General features: G+C 35.9%; 1 protein-coding gene and 1 long non-coding RNA gene across 4 annotated transcripts in view; one reads left to right on the top strand and one right to left on the bottom strand.

Moving 5' to 3' along the window:
* Cntn3 (contactin 3) overlaps positions 1-12610 on the top strand; it is a 369189-nt gene that overhangs the window by 276908 nt on the left and 79671 nt on the right. For all 3 annotated transcript variants that reach the window (XM_031382768.1, XM_031382769.1, XM_031382770.1), the window contains one exon: positions 137-287. In XM_031382768.1, the coding sequence (XP_031238628.1) occupies positions 137-287 (151 nt within the window). The remainder of the gene's footprint in view (positions 1-136; positions 288-12610) is intronic.
* On the bottom strand, positions 7372-9412 carry LOC116099345. The gene is made up of 3 exons (XR_004122224.1): positions 9367-9412; positions 8115-8162; positions 7372-7575 (listed from the first exon to the last, which is right to left on the bottom strand). It is a non-coding gene; the product is annotated as an uncharacterized LOC116099345 (long non-coding RNA).

Genomic DNA, 12610 nt, shown 5'->3' with positions numbered 1-12610 from the left:
TCAAGCAGAATTTAAATAACATACATGCAGTAAACCTTTCAAATTACAGTAATTGTTTTAAGTATCTAGTTCTTATTAAATAAACAATTCTCTCACAGTTTATTTCTTTGTCTTTCTCTCTTTCACTCCCCTTCAGCTTCTGCTCCAGATTTTTCAAGAAACCCTATGAAAAAAATAATTCAGGTGCAGGTGGGCAGCCTGGTGATCTTGGATTGTAAACCCAGAGCCTCTCCAAGGGCACTTTCTTTTTGGAAGAAGGGAGACATGATGGTGCGGGAGCAGGCGAGGTATTCTCTTCTACAAAACACTGGCTTGCTTTCTTCTTTTGTCCTGTGGTGATCAGTAGTAGGTTTTTAGTATAAAATGGAATACTACAGTGGACAGTAGAATGTATAGTATTTACAAATTAAACCATTGATGGTTTTGTCTTTAATATTCACATTATACTATTAATCATTTTCAACCCTGATAAACCTTTCTCTAAATAAAATCCTTTGCTATGGTAAAGATAGTCTTCTGTGGGCCTCTGGGAAGAACCAGTCAACCAGAATGATCAAGGAATGCAAGGCCCTGATGTTAGACTGCATTCCAAGACAAAAGAGAAGATGGTAAATGACCACGTGTGCAAGGAAACTGCACATATTGTTGTCTTCTATGTTGGGATAATTTAGCTGTTCCTAAGTGTAGTTTAAGCTGACACTTCCTTTGTTTTCTCCTTATAACACTGGAATGAAGGGACAGAAAGAATATTAATTAAATGCTTGAATTCTGGACCTGCTCTGCCTGGGTTCATGTCTTCATTAGGCATTCTATAGGCTCCATGAAATGTCCCTACATTTCTGTGTCTTATTTTTCTTTATTTGTTAAGGGGATGATGGCAACAGTTATTGCCTCAAGTTGAGAAGCGTGTTATGGAGATGAAATGCATAAATATTCATAAACCATGTAATCAATGCCCACCAGAGAGTAAGTGTGTAGAGTGACTGCTATTACTATTGACTAAATGCTTATTTCTTGCTAGATACTATGCTCGGAGTTTGTGATAGCTGAGTAATGGTCCCGAAAGGCTCACATCTTTGCCCTATAAACCTATGGCCTTGTTGCGATAAGCAATGTATTAGTTGCATTTCTTATGACTCTGATAAAATGTGTGACAGCAGCAGCTTAAGAAAAGAGGTTATTGTTTTGGCTTATATTTTGGGGTTTGAGGGTGTAGTCTGTCATGGAGAGGACAGCATGGTAGCCAAGCATTTGTTCACATCCTGTCCACAGTCAGGAAGCAGAAAGAATTCTCAGCTCATTTTCTTTTTGTAAGTTTCAAGATCCCAGCCCATGGAATAGTATTGCTCACTTTGAGAATGGGTTTCCTACTTCATTCTAGAAGCTCCCTTAAAGGTATGTCCAGAAGTTAGTCCTCAAATAATTCTAGATTTTTCAAAAGCAAAAGTTACTACCACAAACTGAACAAAAAAATGAAATTAATTTGAAATTAAGGTTGCCAGTTTGTCAATTTGTATGCTTATTTATTTATTTATTTATTCATTTCTTTGTACATGAGTGTGTGTACCTTTCGAAAATGGTTGGGGGTGGGGAGGGATATGTGCCACTCAACTTGGGGAAATCCAAGGGCAACTTGTGGCAATCAGTTCTCCCTTCTACCACGCAAGCTCTGGCAATTAAACTCTTACTGCCAAGCTGAGTAGCAGTAATGTTTATGCACTGAGCCATAATGCCAGCCCTAGTGTGTCAATTTTAAAATAAAGAGATTATCCTACAAAATTAACCTGGGTAGAAACAAACGAATCATCTGGGCTTTTGAAATTAAATCAAAGAGGAAAAGAAAGGCAAAGGGATGGCTAGAGAAAGATAATCACCTGGGGAGCAAGTGATATCCAAAGCAGAGATGGGCCTTGAAGTAGGGTGGGATGCTCTGAAGACTCAAGGGGCAACAAATAGGTATTCAGTTTCATCATACCAGGGATCAGTTTTCCAGGCCTGACATCCAGTTGACCCCAAATGATTCTGGCGTCTTTAGAAGGAATGCAACTTTGTCACCTTCTTTGAGCCCTATGGTGGAATTTTAGGTTTGGGGTTTATGTTTGTGGTGATTGATTATATCAAAGATAGGAACCACCCAGCCAAAGGTGTATAGAAGTTGTCTGCTTTTGAACATACTGCAGCTAATGAGGAATCAAACCCTAGAGCATAACCACAAAGATTTTTCAGTACCAGCTTTTGTATAGGAGTCTAGCATCTTTGATGCAATTTCAGGCTTTTCTAATCACAGACTTGCAAGCATTATTTGGAATAAAAGTAAAATCTTCTTCCATGGTCCATGGATTTCCTTTTCTTAAATTACAATGAATTCTTACTGCAAATGAACAGCTTTTAGATTACAGGCTTGGAGGCAGTTTCTTAAGAGTTGGTAAAGCCATACAAGCTGCAATTGTTTCTTTACATAACAGGAAACATCTTTATTAAAACACAACTTCAAATGAACAACACAAACTCCAAAGTGGTTGTCTGCAACACAACCCAGCCACATAGGTCAAACAGAAAGAGGATGTGGCTGACATACTTGGTGTTTATATTTATAAACAAGCTTAAAAGTACAGTGTTTGGTACTTTTTTGTTAGTTTGTTAGTTCGGACTACACTGGAAGTTAGATCTTCCAATGTTAACTATGTAAGTCAAGGCCACCTCTGCAACTACCTAAATCATTTTGACTGGGTACATTAATCATACAGTGATTATGTTCCAAGGGCTTCAGTTCTTTATTCAACAGTAAACCTACTTGTCCTCACAGCGGTATACATCCTAGACAGAGGTCCATAATCTTAATTTTAAGTGGGGATAAAAAAAGATTAAGAGATTTTGCCCTAGGTAACCAAGGAGGGATTTGCCCTGCACATTATACTATGATGGATTGAGAAAGAAGGTAAGTTTAGAAAGTGAAGGAACTTTCAGCTTTCTTGCTTCATAGTTTGATGTCACACTTATGTGAAACTTGTCAATCTTTGTTTTCTCAAGCATTGAAAGAGATAGTACCTGCTGTATGCTCCCACTTGTAATTATAACATCACTTTACAGACACATTATATTTGGAGATATGTTAAATAGTAAGATTGAGTTTATATTACATGTAAAATACTAAAAGACAGCATAATGGAAAAGGGTTTTAGGTTTCTGTGTCTTGGATGTGTGTTCACTGCTTGGTTGGACTTTCTAAAGGGAGGCATTCCAGGCTAGCTTGACTACATTAAGAACAGGCCATAAAGGGGATAACATTTGAAATGTAAATAAATAAAATAGCCAATAAAAAAGAAAAAGAATGAACAGGCCACTGACTTGGTACCCCATCAATGTACCAGTCAATCTAGAGAACTACTTGAGCATCAGCTGCCTACTGTCAGCTCAATGAAGAGCAGCTAGAAGGTATAAATGTAGTCATAATCCTCCATTTTAAGGAAGAGACCAGTGGTTACTGCTCTCTCCGAGTCCAGAGGAAACAAATGCAGTTTCTATGAGGGTAGTGTTCTGGGTCCTTCATCTTGTATTCTCTATGTCTCACGTTTTTCCTGTGGATAATAAGGAAACTTTCAGACAGGAAGATAAAACTGGAGATAAACAGAAATAAAGAGAGAGAATTGTGCCATTGGATGTCTGAAATAATAGTTTGGATTTGGGTTTTATGTCTTTGGGCAGCACAAATGCCAGTGAGCTTGTATGCTGAGGGAGCAGGCTGCTCAAAGCAATTAGGACCAAGTTGTGGATTTGAATCTCGTCCAGGTTCATTGGAAATCAGTGTAAGCTGCTGTCCTTTTCTTGGCAATGTAAGGCCCATATCTTTCCTTTGTGACTGGGTCTGCAGATTTCGCCAGAACTTGGAAGCCCTTTAAGTGGAAGATATGTTGGGGTTGTTCAACCATGGGCAGTTCTAGCATAGAAGCTGCAGATTCAGATCTCTTTTGGGTACATCTAAATTGAATGATGTATAGGAGACTAGAGAAGATAACACTTTTTAGGATGACATTTCCAGTGCAGTATTTATGATGATATTTGACATTAATTTGTTTACTTTCAATATACCATAAGGCTGCTGGCAGCAAATATAGTTACTTAGACTTTGCTTGTTTGATTACTTACTTTTAGATTCTGGAAAGCAAATGTAGGGATTGAATTATGTGTAATAGTAAAGATCTGTATCACTAAGGAACATCCCAGCCAACAAATACATTTCTAATAAGAAAAATAATCTTTAATTAAAGTGTCTTTCAAAACCTAAATTAGATTTCTAAAAGATAAGACTATGGCTTTTATTAATTATATAGTGTGATAAATGTGACTGCATAAATCATACATTACATTTCCATAATCCTGTCCACCCAGTTTGTCAGTTTTTGTATATCAGCTAATGGCTTTAAAATTATTAATCAAATTTGAGAGCTGAGTCAAAGTTTTTGAGACCCCTAAATAAATGAGTCATTTGGAAGAAAGGTTTGTTGCTTTTGAATCTGAGGAACATTTCAGGCTAAAGATAAACATAGGTTTCTAACCATGAAGAAAGATGGATTCAAATAGACAATGGTACATACAGTGTAAATAGCAATTTTTGGGCTCTTTAGATCAAGATTTGTATACACATGTGAAAACAGCTTGAGTCCTGTATACATGTTACACATGAAATATTTGCTTTGTATGAGACAAATAATTGCTATACTTTATTGCTTTTCATTGGCCAGAAAGGTGATAGAACAGTTATATCTAAACTCCATTGGCAAAGTATGGGCTATTCAAAGATTGCCTGAGAAGGCCCCAGCTCCATATGTGGATAAAGTGTACAGAACATCTATAGAAAGACTTGAAAGATACAATGTGTTTACTAGAGAATTATGTTCTAACCAGAGGCAGCAACATGCAAAATGCCCAGTGACTGGAAGAGATTGGGTATTGTTTGAGTCTGTTTCACCTGCTATAACAGTGGCCTTAGACTTACCAATTTCTAAATAATAACAATTTTTCTGTGTTCTTAGAATTACATAGTATTAAGTTTAAGGTGGCAAAAAATCCATACAAAGTTATACTCTGCTCCTTAAATAATGCCTTCAGGCAGCTCCCTTCAACCTTTTGCCTAAGGGTATTAATTCCATTTGTATCACTAACTTTATTCTTCCCCAGAGGTCCTATATCTTAGTACTACTATAATGGGATTTATATTTTACTGGAGCTATTGGAGTAACCGAATGTACAATTCACCTGTTGTGTAAAATGACAGGATAGGGGAAACATGGATGAACTGTGAAGGTAAGCCAGGGTCTCAGATTCATGCACATTACACACCAGTTTGAGGAGCTTGGGATTTACTCATGGCCATGGGAAAGCAGCATATTAAAGAAAAATAGCAGGATTCAAAGAAGGCCAATAGTAGCAGCTTATGAACTGAAGAAAAGTGAAGACTGGAGGCAAGAGTCAGTTATTAATCCACCAATCTAAGAAAGAGAGTAATATATAATAGCTACACAAATAGCAGTGGGGGTACAGAGAAGGCAATAGGAGTTGATAAAAGCTAAATTTGACAGAACTTGTTAAGATTTATGATTGGATGAGAATATAGATATTAGAGATAAGTCCTAGATTTCTGGTTCAGGTATCATGGATCACAGTAGACCTAGTTAATGAGTCAGGGAACCTTATAGAAAAGGCAGAGTTGGGGAGAATATGCAGAGTTCAATTTGATATTTGTTAAATTTAAAGTGCTTGCAAAAGACCAGCTGGATAGTTGGATGTACAGAAAGATAGACAGACAGACAGAAAAATGTGTGGGTGGATGGATGATAGGTGCATGCATGCATACATAGATAAAAATGATAAGATGGCAGCAGTAAATGAATAGATTAGATGTAGGATAGATATAAAATAGGTGACAGATATTATAGAAGGACAAATAGTTGGAAAGAAGAGTGATAGATTATGTATAACTAATATATATATATATATATATATAGATAGATAGATAGATAGATAGGCAAATATAAGTATTAATAGATGGATAGAAAGATAGGTAAATAAGTGAATAGATGTGTACTAGCTACAGAAATAGATTATATAAAGATAGAGAGCATGGGTAGATAGATTAGAGATAGACAAATACATTATCAAAACATAAGTTTGTAAATTGATAATAGATAGTATGTAGATAATTAGAGAAGATAGAATGGAAGATGATGGATGGATGGATGGATGGATGGATAGATAGATGGATGGATAGTATCAATATTAAGTTGGAACTTATGAAAGACCCAGGGACATTTTGACATCTTTTTTAACTTAGACTGAATAGCTTAGCTGGGGGTTATGGACATAATCATCTATGAAGGTAGATATTATTAAGTAGAAGAGAGCATGTATTCTACTCTGAAGCAAGTGGACAATTTAGTTATAAGTAGAGAATCCTATTTTCATAATATTATCTCATACTTGATTTATAATGTAAAGGTCAGCATCATTTGCTCTGGAACAACAAACAATTTCAGTCCTCAAAGTTACAAACATTAAGGATTGAGTAAAGACATTTTTCTTTCACCATTCTTGACTGTAAAAACCCACAAGAAGCAGTTCTCTGAATAAGGGGAATGCCCTCTGCCTTTTACCAACCTACAATATTTTAACCAGGTGTCAAGTTTTCACTCTTCTCTCATTTATATATTCACTTAGAATCATGTGTTTTCAAGAGAGAGAAGCTGTTGGTTTGTTTGTCTTCTTTAACCAGAATAAAATTAAAAACAAATATTGAGACTATGAAAAGGCATGGTTTATAAGAAAAATAACCCATTAGCATGTACCAGATAATATGTGGCTTTTTTCTTTATTTCTTAGTGGAATTTAAAATGCATTGGACAATTATTTTTTGAAAATTAGGCATTTTATGTGAATGTCATTGCTTATAATATTAAATATTTTACTGAAATAGCCTCAGTTGAGAAGAAAGTCTAAGAATAGCCCATTACTCCTAATTAAATACATTAAAATCATTTCAGATATTCTATGTAGCATTTAATGCTATATAAATGAAACTGCTTTTAGAGAAATAGTGAAGATGTATCCTAAATATAAATAACCACAATCTAGACACACTTTAAAAACTATTTTATTCAATTCTTAATGGATCTTTTGCCCATAGAAATTCAGTGGGCCTTATATACTTCATAACTCCATAAATATGATATCTCTAGAGATGTTTCTTTTTGGAAGACTGAAAGAATCTATTATTGTCATCAGTTGGGAAGTTTGACTTTGGGGCTATTTAGTAGAAAGCCTTAGCTGGTTAAGGGGTCCCCGGGACTCAGCAGAGGGATTCTCAGACTCTTGGATATCCAGGCACCACTGAGAATCACGGAAGAGCAGGGAATGGAGATGGGTACCTGCAGGTTGGGGACAGTGTCTAGCGTGGAACTGGGATGGGGGAAGGAGTGGTGGTGGAGTTGTCTTTAGCTTGACAAGCGGCAGGCTTGGTGGTGGTTGTGACTGGAAAGCCCTTCTTCATGGCTTCCCATGGTGGATGTTAGTTACAGTGTACTGTAATGGCAGAAAATAGATGAGTAAAACCCTACCCCACTTCTCAAGGTGTGCCTGAGACTAAATACTTCTTTACAAGGAGAAATGTCTGGGAAGGAAAGCTTATTGGCTAAGCCCTCCAGCTCTCTAGGTACCTCCTTAGCAATTCTCTTTTGGGCCTGAGTGACTGTGGTTACATCTCTATTATGTGAGAAGCATGGCATGTGTTCCAAGTCAGGAGGCTGGGAGGGATCTAGGAGTCACCTAAGCCTCAGGTGTGCGCCCACTGAGTCTCCAGGTCTTGACCTTACTAAATTTTCTGGCATGGTTTTATGTCCCACAAGCACCTATAGTGAGGTAGAGAATATGATTAAAGGGATAATATAATTTATTCTACAAAGAGACATTTTCAAGGGAAGGGGTCATTGCTATCTGTTAAATCTTAGACAGTAAACACAAATGTGGACAGTTTGAAGATATTGGATGCTGGTCCTCTGTTCATGAAGCATGTGTGTTTAACCCTATCATAATGTGAAGAGGTGAGGAATTTATTTCCTCACCTGGGATAAGAAGATAGCTTCAGAAAGCAAGTGGTACACTGGAGGAACCTGAAATAGAGCACAGAAAATAATAGGGAAAATACCACCTAAACAGGAGGAACACATCAATAAAAAACTAGACTAATTTTCTTTGTATTTATTCCATTGCAAAGTATATATATATATACATTATTTAGGATCCTGTCATCATCAAATTTCTTTCATTCTGGACCTCATTTATATCATAGGACATCAGTCACAATTATAAAAGAAATGTATGTAAGGCATTATAGTGGCTCATGCATGTGCTTTAGAAAATCTAACTAATGAAATGGCTACAACTTTAATATGATGCCTTATTTCTCAGTATAATTTGGATATGCTAAGGGTAAAAAAACATGTCAAAGAAAAAATAAAAAATAAACCTTTCTTTTTGGAGTGATGAAGTGACTTTTTTGTAATATAAACCTTAAGGAAACAAATTCCATAAAAGTATTATTTTAAAGAAATTGCTGACAAGTGGTCTATCAAATTGCATCAGTTAAATTTTGGGTTGACTGTGGGATTGTTAAATCCATATTTCAAATTAGATGTTATGGATTATGAAAGCTAGGGGCACTTTAAGAAATCTTTTGTCAGCTTTATGATTCTGGCAAGCAAAGCCTGATCCATGAATCTCACAGTTCAGAATATCAAAATCTCTTCAAGTCAACTTACTGCTGGAGCTGGATCAATTAAGCTTCATGCCCAATTAAGTGACTTACTTATTCATAGTTTCTATTTACATATAATTGTTTTGATCTGTAGAATTTCTAACTAAACCCCCAAACTCCCAAATGTGCTTATAAACATCTCAGTCTACGTTCTGTATCCCTGCTCACACACATGTCTCAAAGAACAGTCTTCATATAGCTGTATGGAAGGGCACCTTATTTTTCTTCTACCAACATGTTTAAGTTGGAAAAGGAGATGTTTTATCTTAAACTTATGTTAGTTGTCTTACATAGTCACGGTGGAATTCAAGTGGATCAATGATTGCCTTGTGAATAGTTTTTATGTTTTCTTTCAGGAGAAGTAAGTAAATGAAGGTGTATGCTTCCACTAAGTGCATATGGAGGTTAGAGGACAGCCTATAGGAATCAATTGTCTCCTTCCACAATAAAACATGTGGAGTGAAACAGCAACCTTTCATTGGGAAAATAGAAAGGGCAAACTTCACAGTCTCCTGAAAACATGCCTTTACCAGAAAGATACTCCCCTGCACAAGACTCACATCTTAAAGCTTCCACCACCTGTCAGCATCATTGTTGGGGTCCATGCCTATGACAGTTAGATTTTTAGGTGACCTCACAATCCAGTCTGTAGGAGCTCTAGGACACAAGGGTCAACTCTTCTGTAGTTCATTAGTTACTAAAATTCAAAGGAAGGGAAGTTAGATTTCCTTTCTTTGTGCTCTTTGTGTGGTGTGTTTGTTTGTCTTTTGTTTTGTCTTGTTTTTGCCTTGTCAATGTATAGTTGACAAATTATATTTGTATATATATATATATAATATAATATATATGAATACAAGGCAAAGTTTTGATATATGTATATAATTGTAAATGCTACAATCTAATCCATATTTCTACTGCCTCACCTAAGAACAATGTTTTATGCACATTGTAAACATACTTAATATCAACTTTCTTGGTATGTTTTAGGCATATAAATATTAACCACAATACCTATGTCATACACTGAAGTTTTCAGTTTATTTATTGTACACAACTGGACCACTATACTCAACATCTATTTACCCTGTTCTATAACCCCTAACAATGACTTTCTTACCCCTGGTTTTGTCTTATTGAAAAAAATTCATATATGTGATATTATCAATATTTTGCTTTCACTTTCTCTGTCATTTTACCTAGTATAATATTTTTTAATTTTATCTATATGACTGTAAGTGACAGGGCGTTATCACTTTTGTGAGCCTGAATGCTATTTCACTCAATGTATTGACCACACTCTCTTTATAACATATATATAAACCTATTTTGAGTGTGAGTGTGTGCCTGTGTGCCTGTATGCCTTCCCCTAAGTTTGTGTGTGTGTGTGTATGTGTGTGTGTATGTGTGTGTGTATGCCTGAAAGTTGAGTGAGTTCCATCTACCATATTTGTACAGATAAGAAATCAGATCCCTTGTAACTAGAGATATGGGAGGTTTATGAGAGGTTTTGAGATACCATGTGGGTGCTGGATACTGAACCATGGTCCTTTGCAAAATCAGTAAGCACGCTTAACTTACTATGCACTTTACTACTGAGCCATCTTTCCCGCCCTGGTCACATTCTCTGTGTCCATTTACTTGCTGACAAATCTCTGAATGGGGAAGTCGTTGATTCCAGAGAAGCCTGTGGGATGGGCAAGTGCACTGTGCCTAACTTTGCGAAATGCTTTCTGTAACACCTGTCCTGTGCCATGTGTCCTGGGCTTGAGGAACTAGAGCAAAGAAGAAAGCTATGTTTCTTCATAGGACTTTCACAAGGAACAGATGAAATATGAACAAGTTAAAAAATAAGTTCTGGAGGTAAAAAAAAAAAAGTCTTTCAGGAGAAATATTCAATAGAACAGAGGCCTTGAAATGGAAATAAGGTGGGATTGTGAAAAATCAAGGGTAAGGCTCATGTAACAAAGGATCACGTTTTCAAGGAGAGTCATAAAATAGGACACCTGGTGCATGAAGTCCAGAAATGGGAATCTTTGTGAATCATGAAAAGATATTGTACTTTTAAAATGTAAGACACTTGAGTTAGACAACAATAGTGATGGGGTTCTGTATTTTAGAGAATGTTGAATGGACAAAGACAGGAAACAGTGAGTCTGATTAGGAGACAAAGTTTGGTCATCAGAGCAAGAGTTACAGGAAGCTTGGTGTGGGGCAAAGTACCAGAGGTTGAGAATAGAATATTATTGTGTGTTATGCAAGTACAGTTTGATGGATGTGCAATCCTGATGTAAATTGTCATACACACTGATTATATTTTAGGGTTGGTTATGCATGAATTATATGAATATGGATACAGCTATTAGATTGCAAATTTTTTAAGCACGGGCTCTAATTCTTACTCACATTTGTATTTCTCAAAACACGCAGTGCATTGTAAGCATTCAACAAATATTTGTTGAAGTAGATTTTATTCTTTCTTGGATGGCTTCCCATATCTTAAAAGAACCTATAATTCTTCATTTAATTGATGTCAACTATTTCTTGGGAATGTATAAAATTGATTTTAGGTGACCTGTTTAAAATATGAACAGTGGTAGATTTAGTATATTTTCCTCTCTCTGCACATTTACATGGATTGAGGGTGGGTGAATGGACAGGTGGATGTGTGGTCAGGCACTTACTCCAAAGAATGGTTATGTGGATACCATTGTTACCACACATTTTTGAATGGAAACAAACATTTCAGGTAGTAGTAATTTCCATCTTCCATACTCAGATACATAAAATTATTCATAACTTACGAACTTGTTTCCGTACTCTTGAGTTAGTTCACCAAGTCACATTTCTTAGTACTTAGCAAGCTCAAAAACAAACAAACAAATAAAAAAACCCTTCCTGCATTATGTTTCCTGCTGTATTAGCTGACTTACATGTTTTCCAGTTCCACTCTAGTCATAAATTCATTGCTGATACTGTTTCTGTAGTAAGTAGACATTTAAAATATTTTTTAAAAATACCCACTTTGTGTCTAGAATCCTGTGGGGGGGGGGATGTATGATTGAGATAGAATGTACGAAGCTTTATTATATTTTTGAAAAGAAATTTTTTTCTAACTCACTTTTACATTTATTCTGTGTGTGAGGAGGAGTATGCATGCACACTTGCAAATGCCATGGCTATTGAAGTCAGAGGACATCTTGCAGTGGTTAGTTCTGTTTTATGGCCACTAGGAGTCAAACTCAAGCCTTCTCATCAAAATTTTTTTTCTAACTTGTTAAAGTTGAAATTTTTAAACAAAGAAGTAACTTTAATATAACATAATGTAAGTTTTAGGTACTTTATTCTCCATAGTAATTATTAATTAATTTAATTGTTAATATCAGAGTAATTTAAATTTTAATAGTTTTTTTCTAGCTTACATAATTACAAAACCTTATACCCCATTATAATTACAAAACCTTATGCCCCATTGTATTTATCATTTCTTTATTAGCTTAGCAGGTTTGAATAACTTTGTATTTTCTAGTTTATTTAATTAAATTATGTCTCTCAAAACATTTTGCAACATGGAAAATATACACAGAGGAGGTGGGAAGATAGCTTCCTGGGTAAAATATTTCCCATGCAAGTTGAAGAACCTGAGTTAAGAGTCCATATAAAAGTCAAGAGACTATAGTTAATCTCTGCAACTCCTCCCGTGGGTATTTGGTTCCGCCTTTTAAGAAGGAATGAAATATCTACCTTTTGGTCTCCCTTCTTCTTGAGTTCCTTGTGGAATGTGGGTTGTTCTTCCTGTATTCCAGA

The sequence above is a fragment of the Mastomys coucha genome, unplaced genomic scaffold (assembly GCF_008632895.1).
Source record: "Mastomys coucha isolate ucsf_1 unplaced genomic scaffold, UCSF_Mcou_1 pScaffold20, whole genome shotgun sequence".
NCBI lineage: Eukaryota > Metazoa > Chordata > Mammalia > Rodentia > Muridae > Mastomys > Mastomys coucha.
This window is presented reverse-complemented; position numbering and strand designations above follow the sequence as displayed.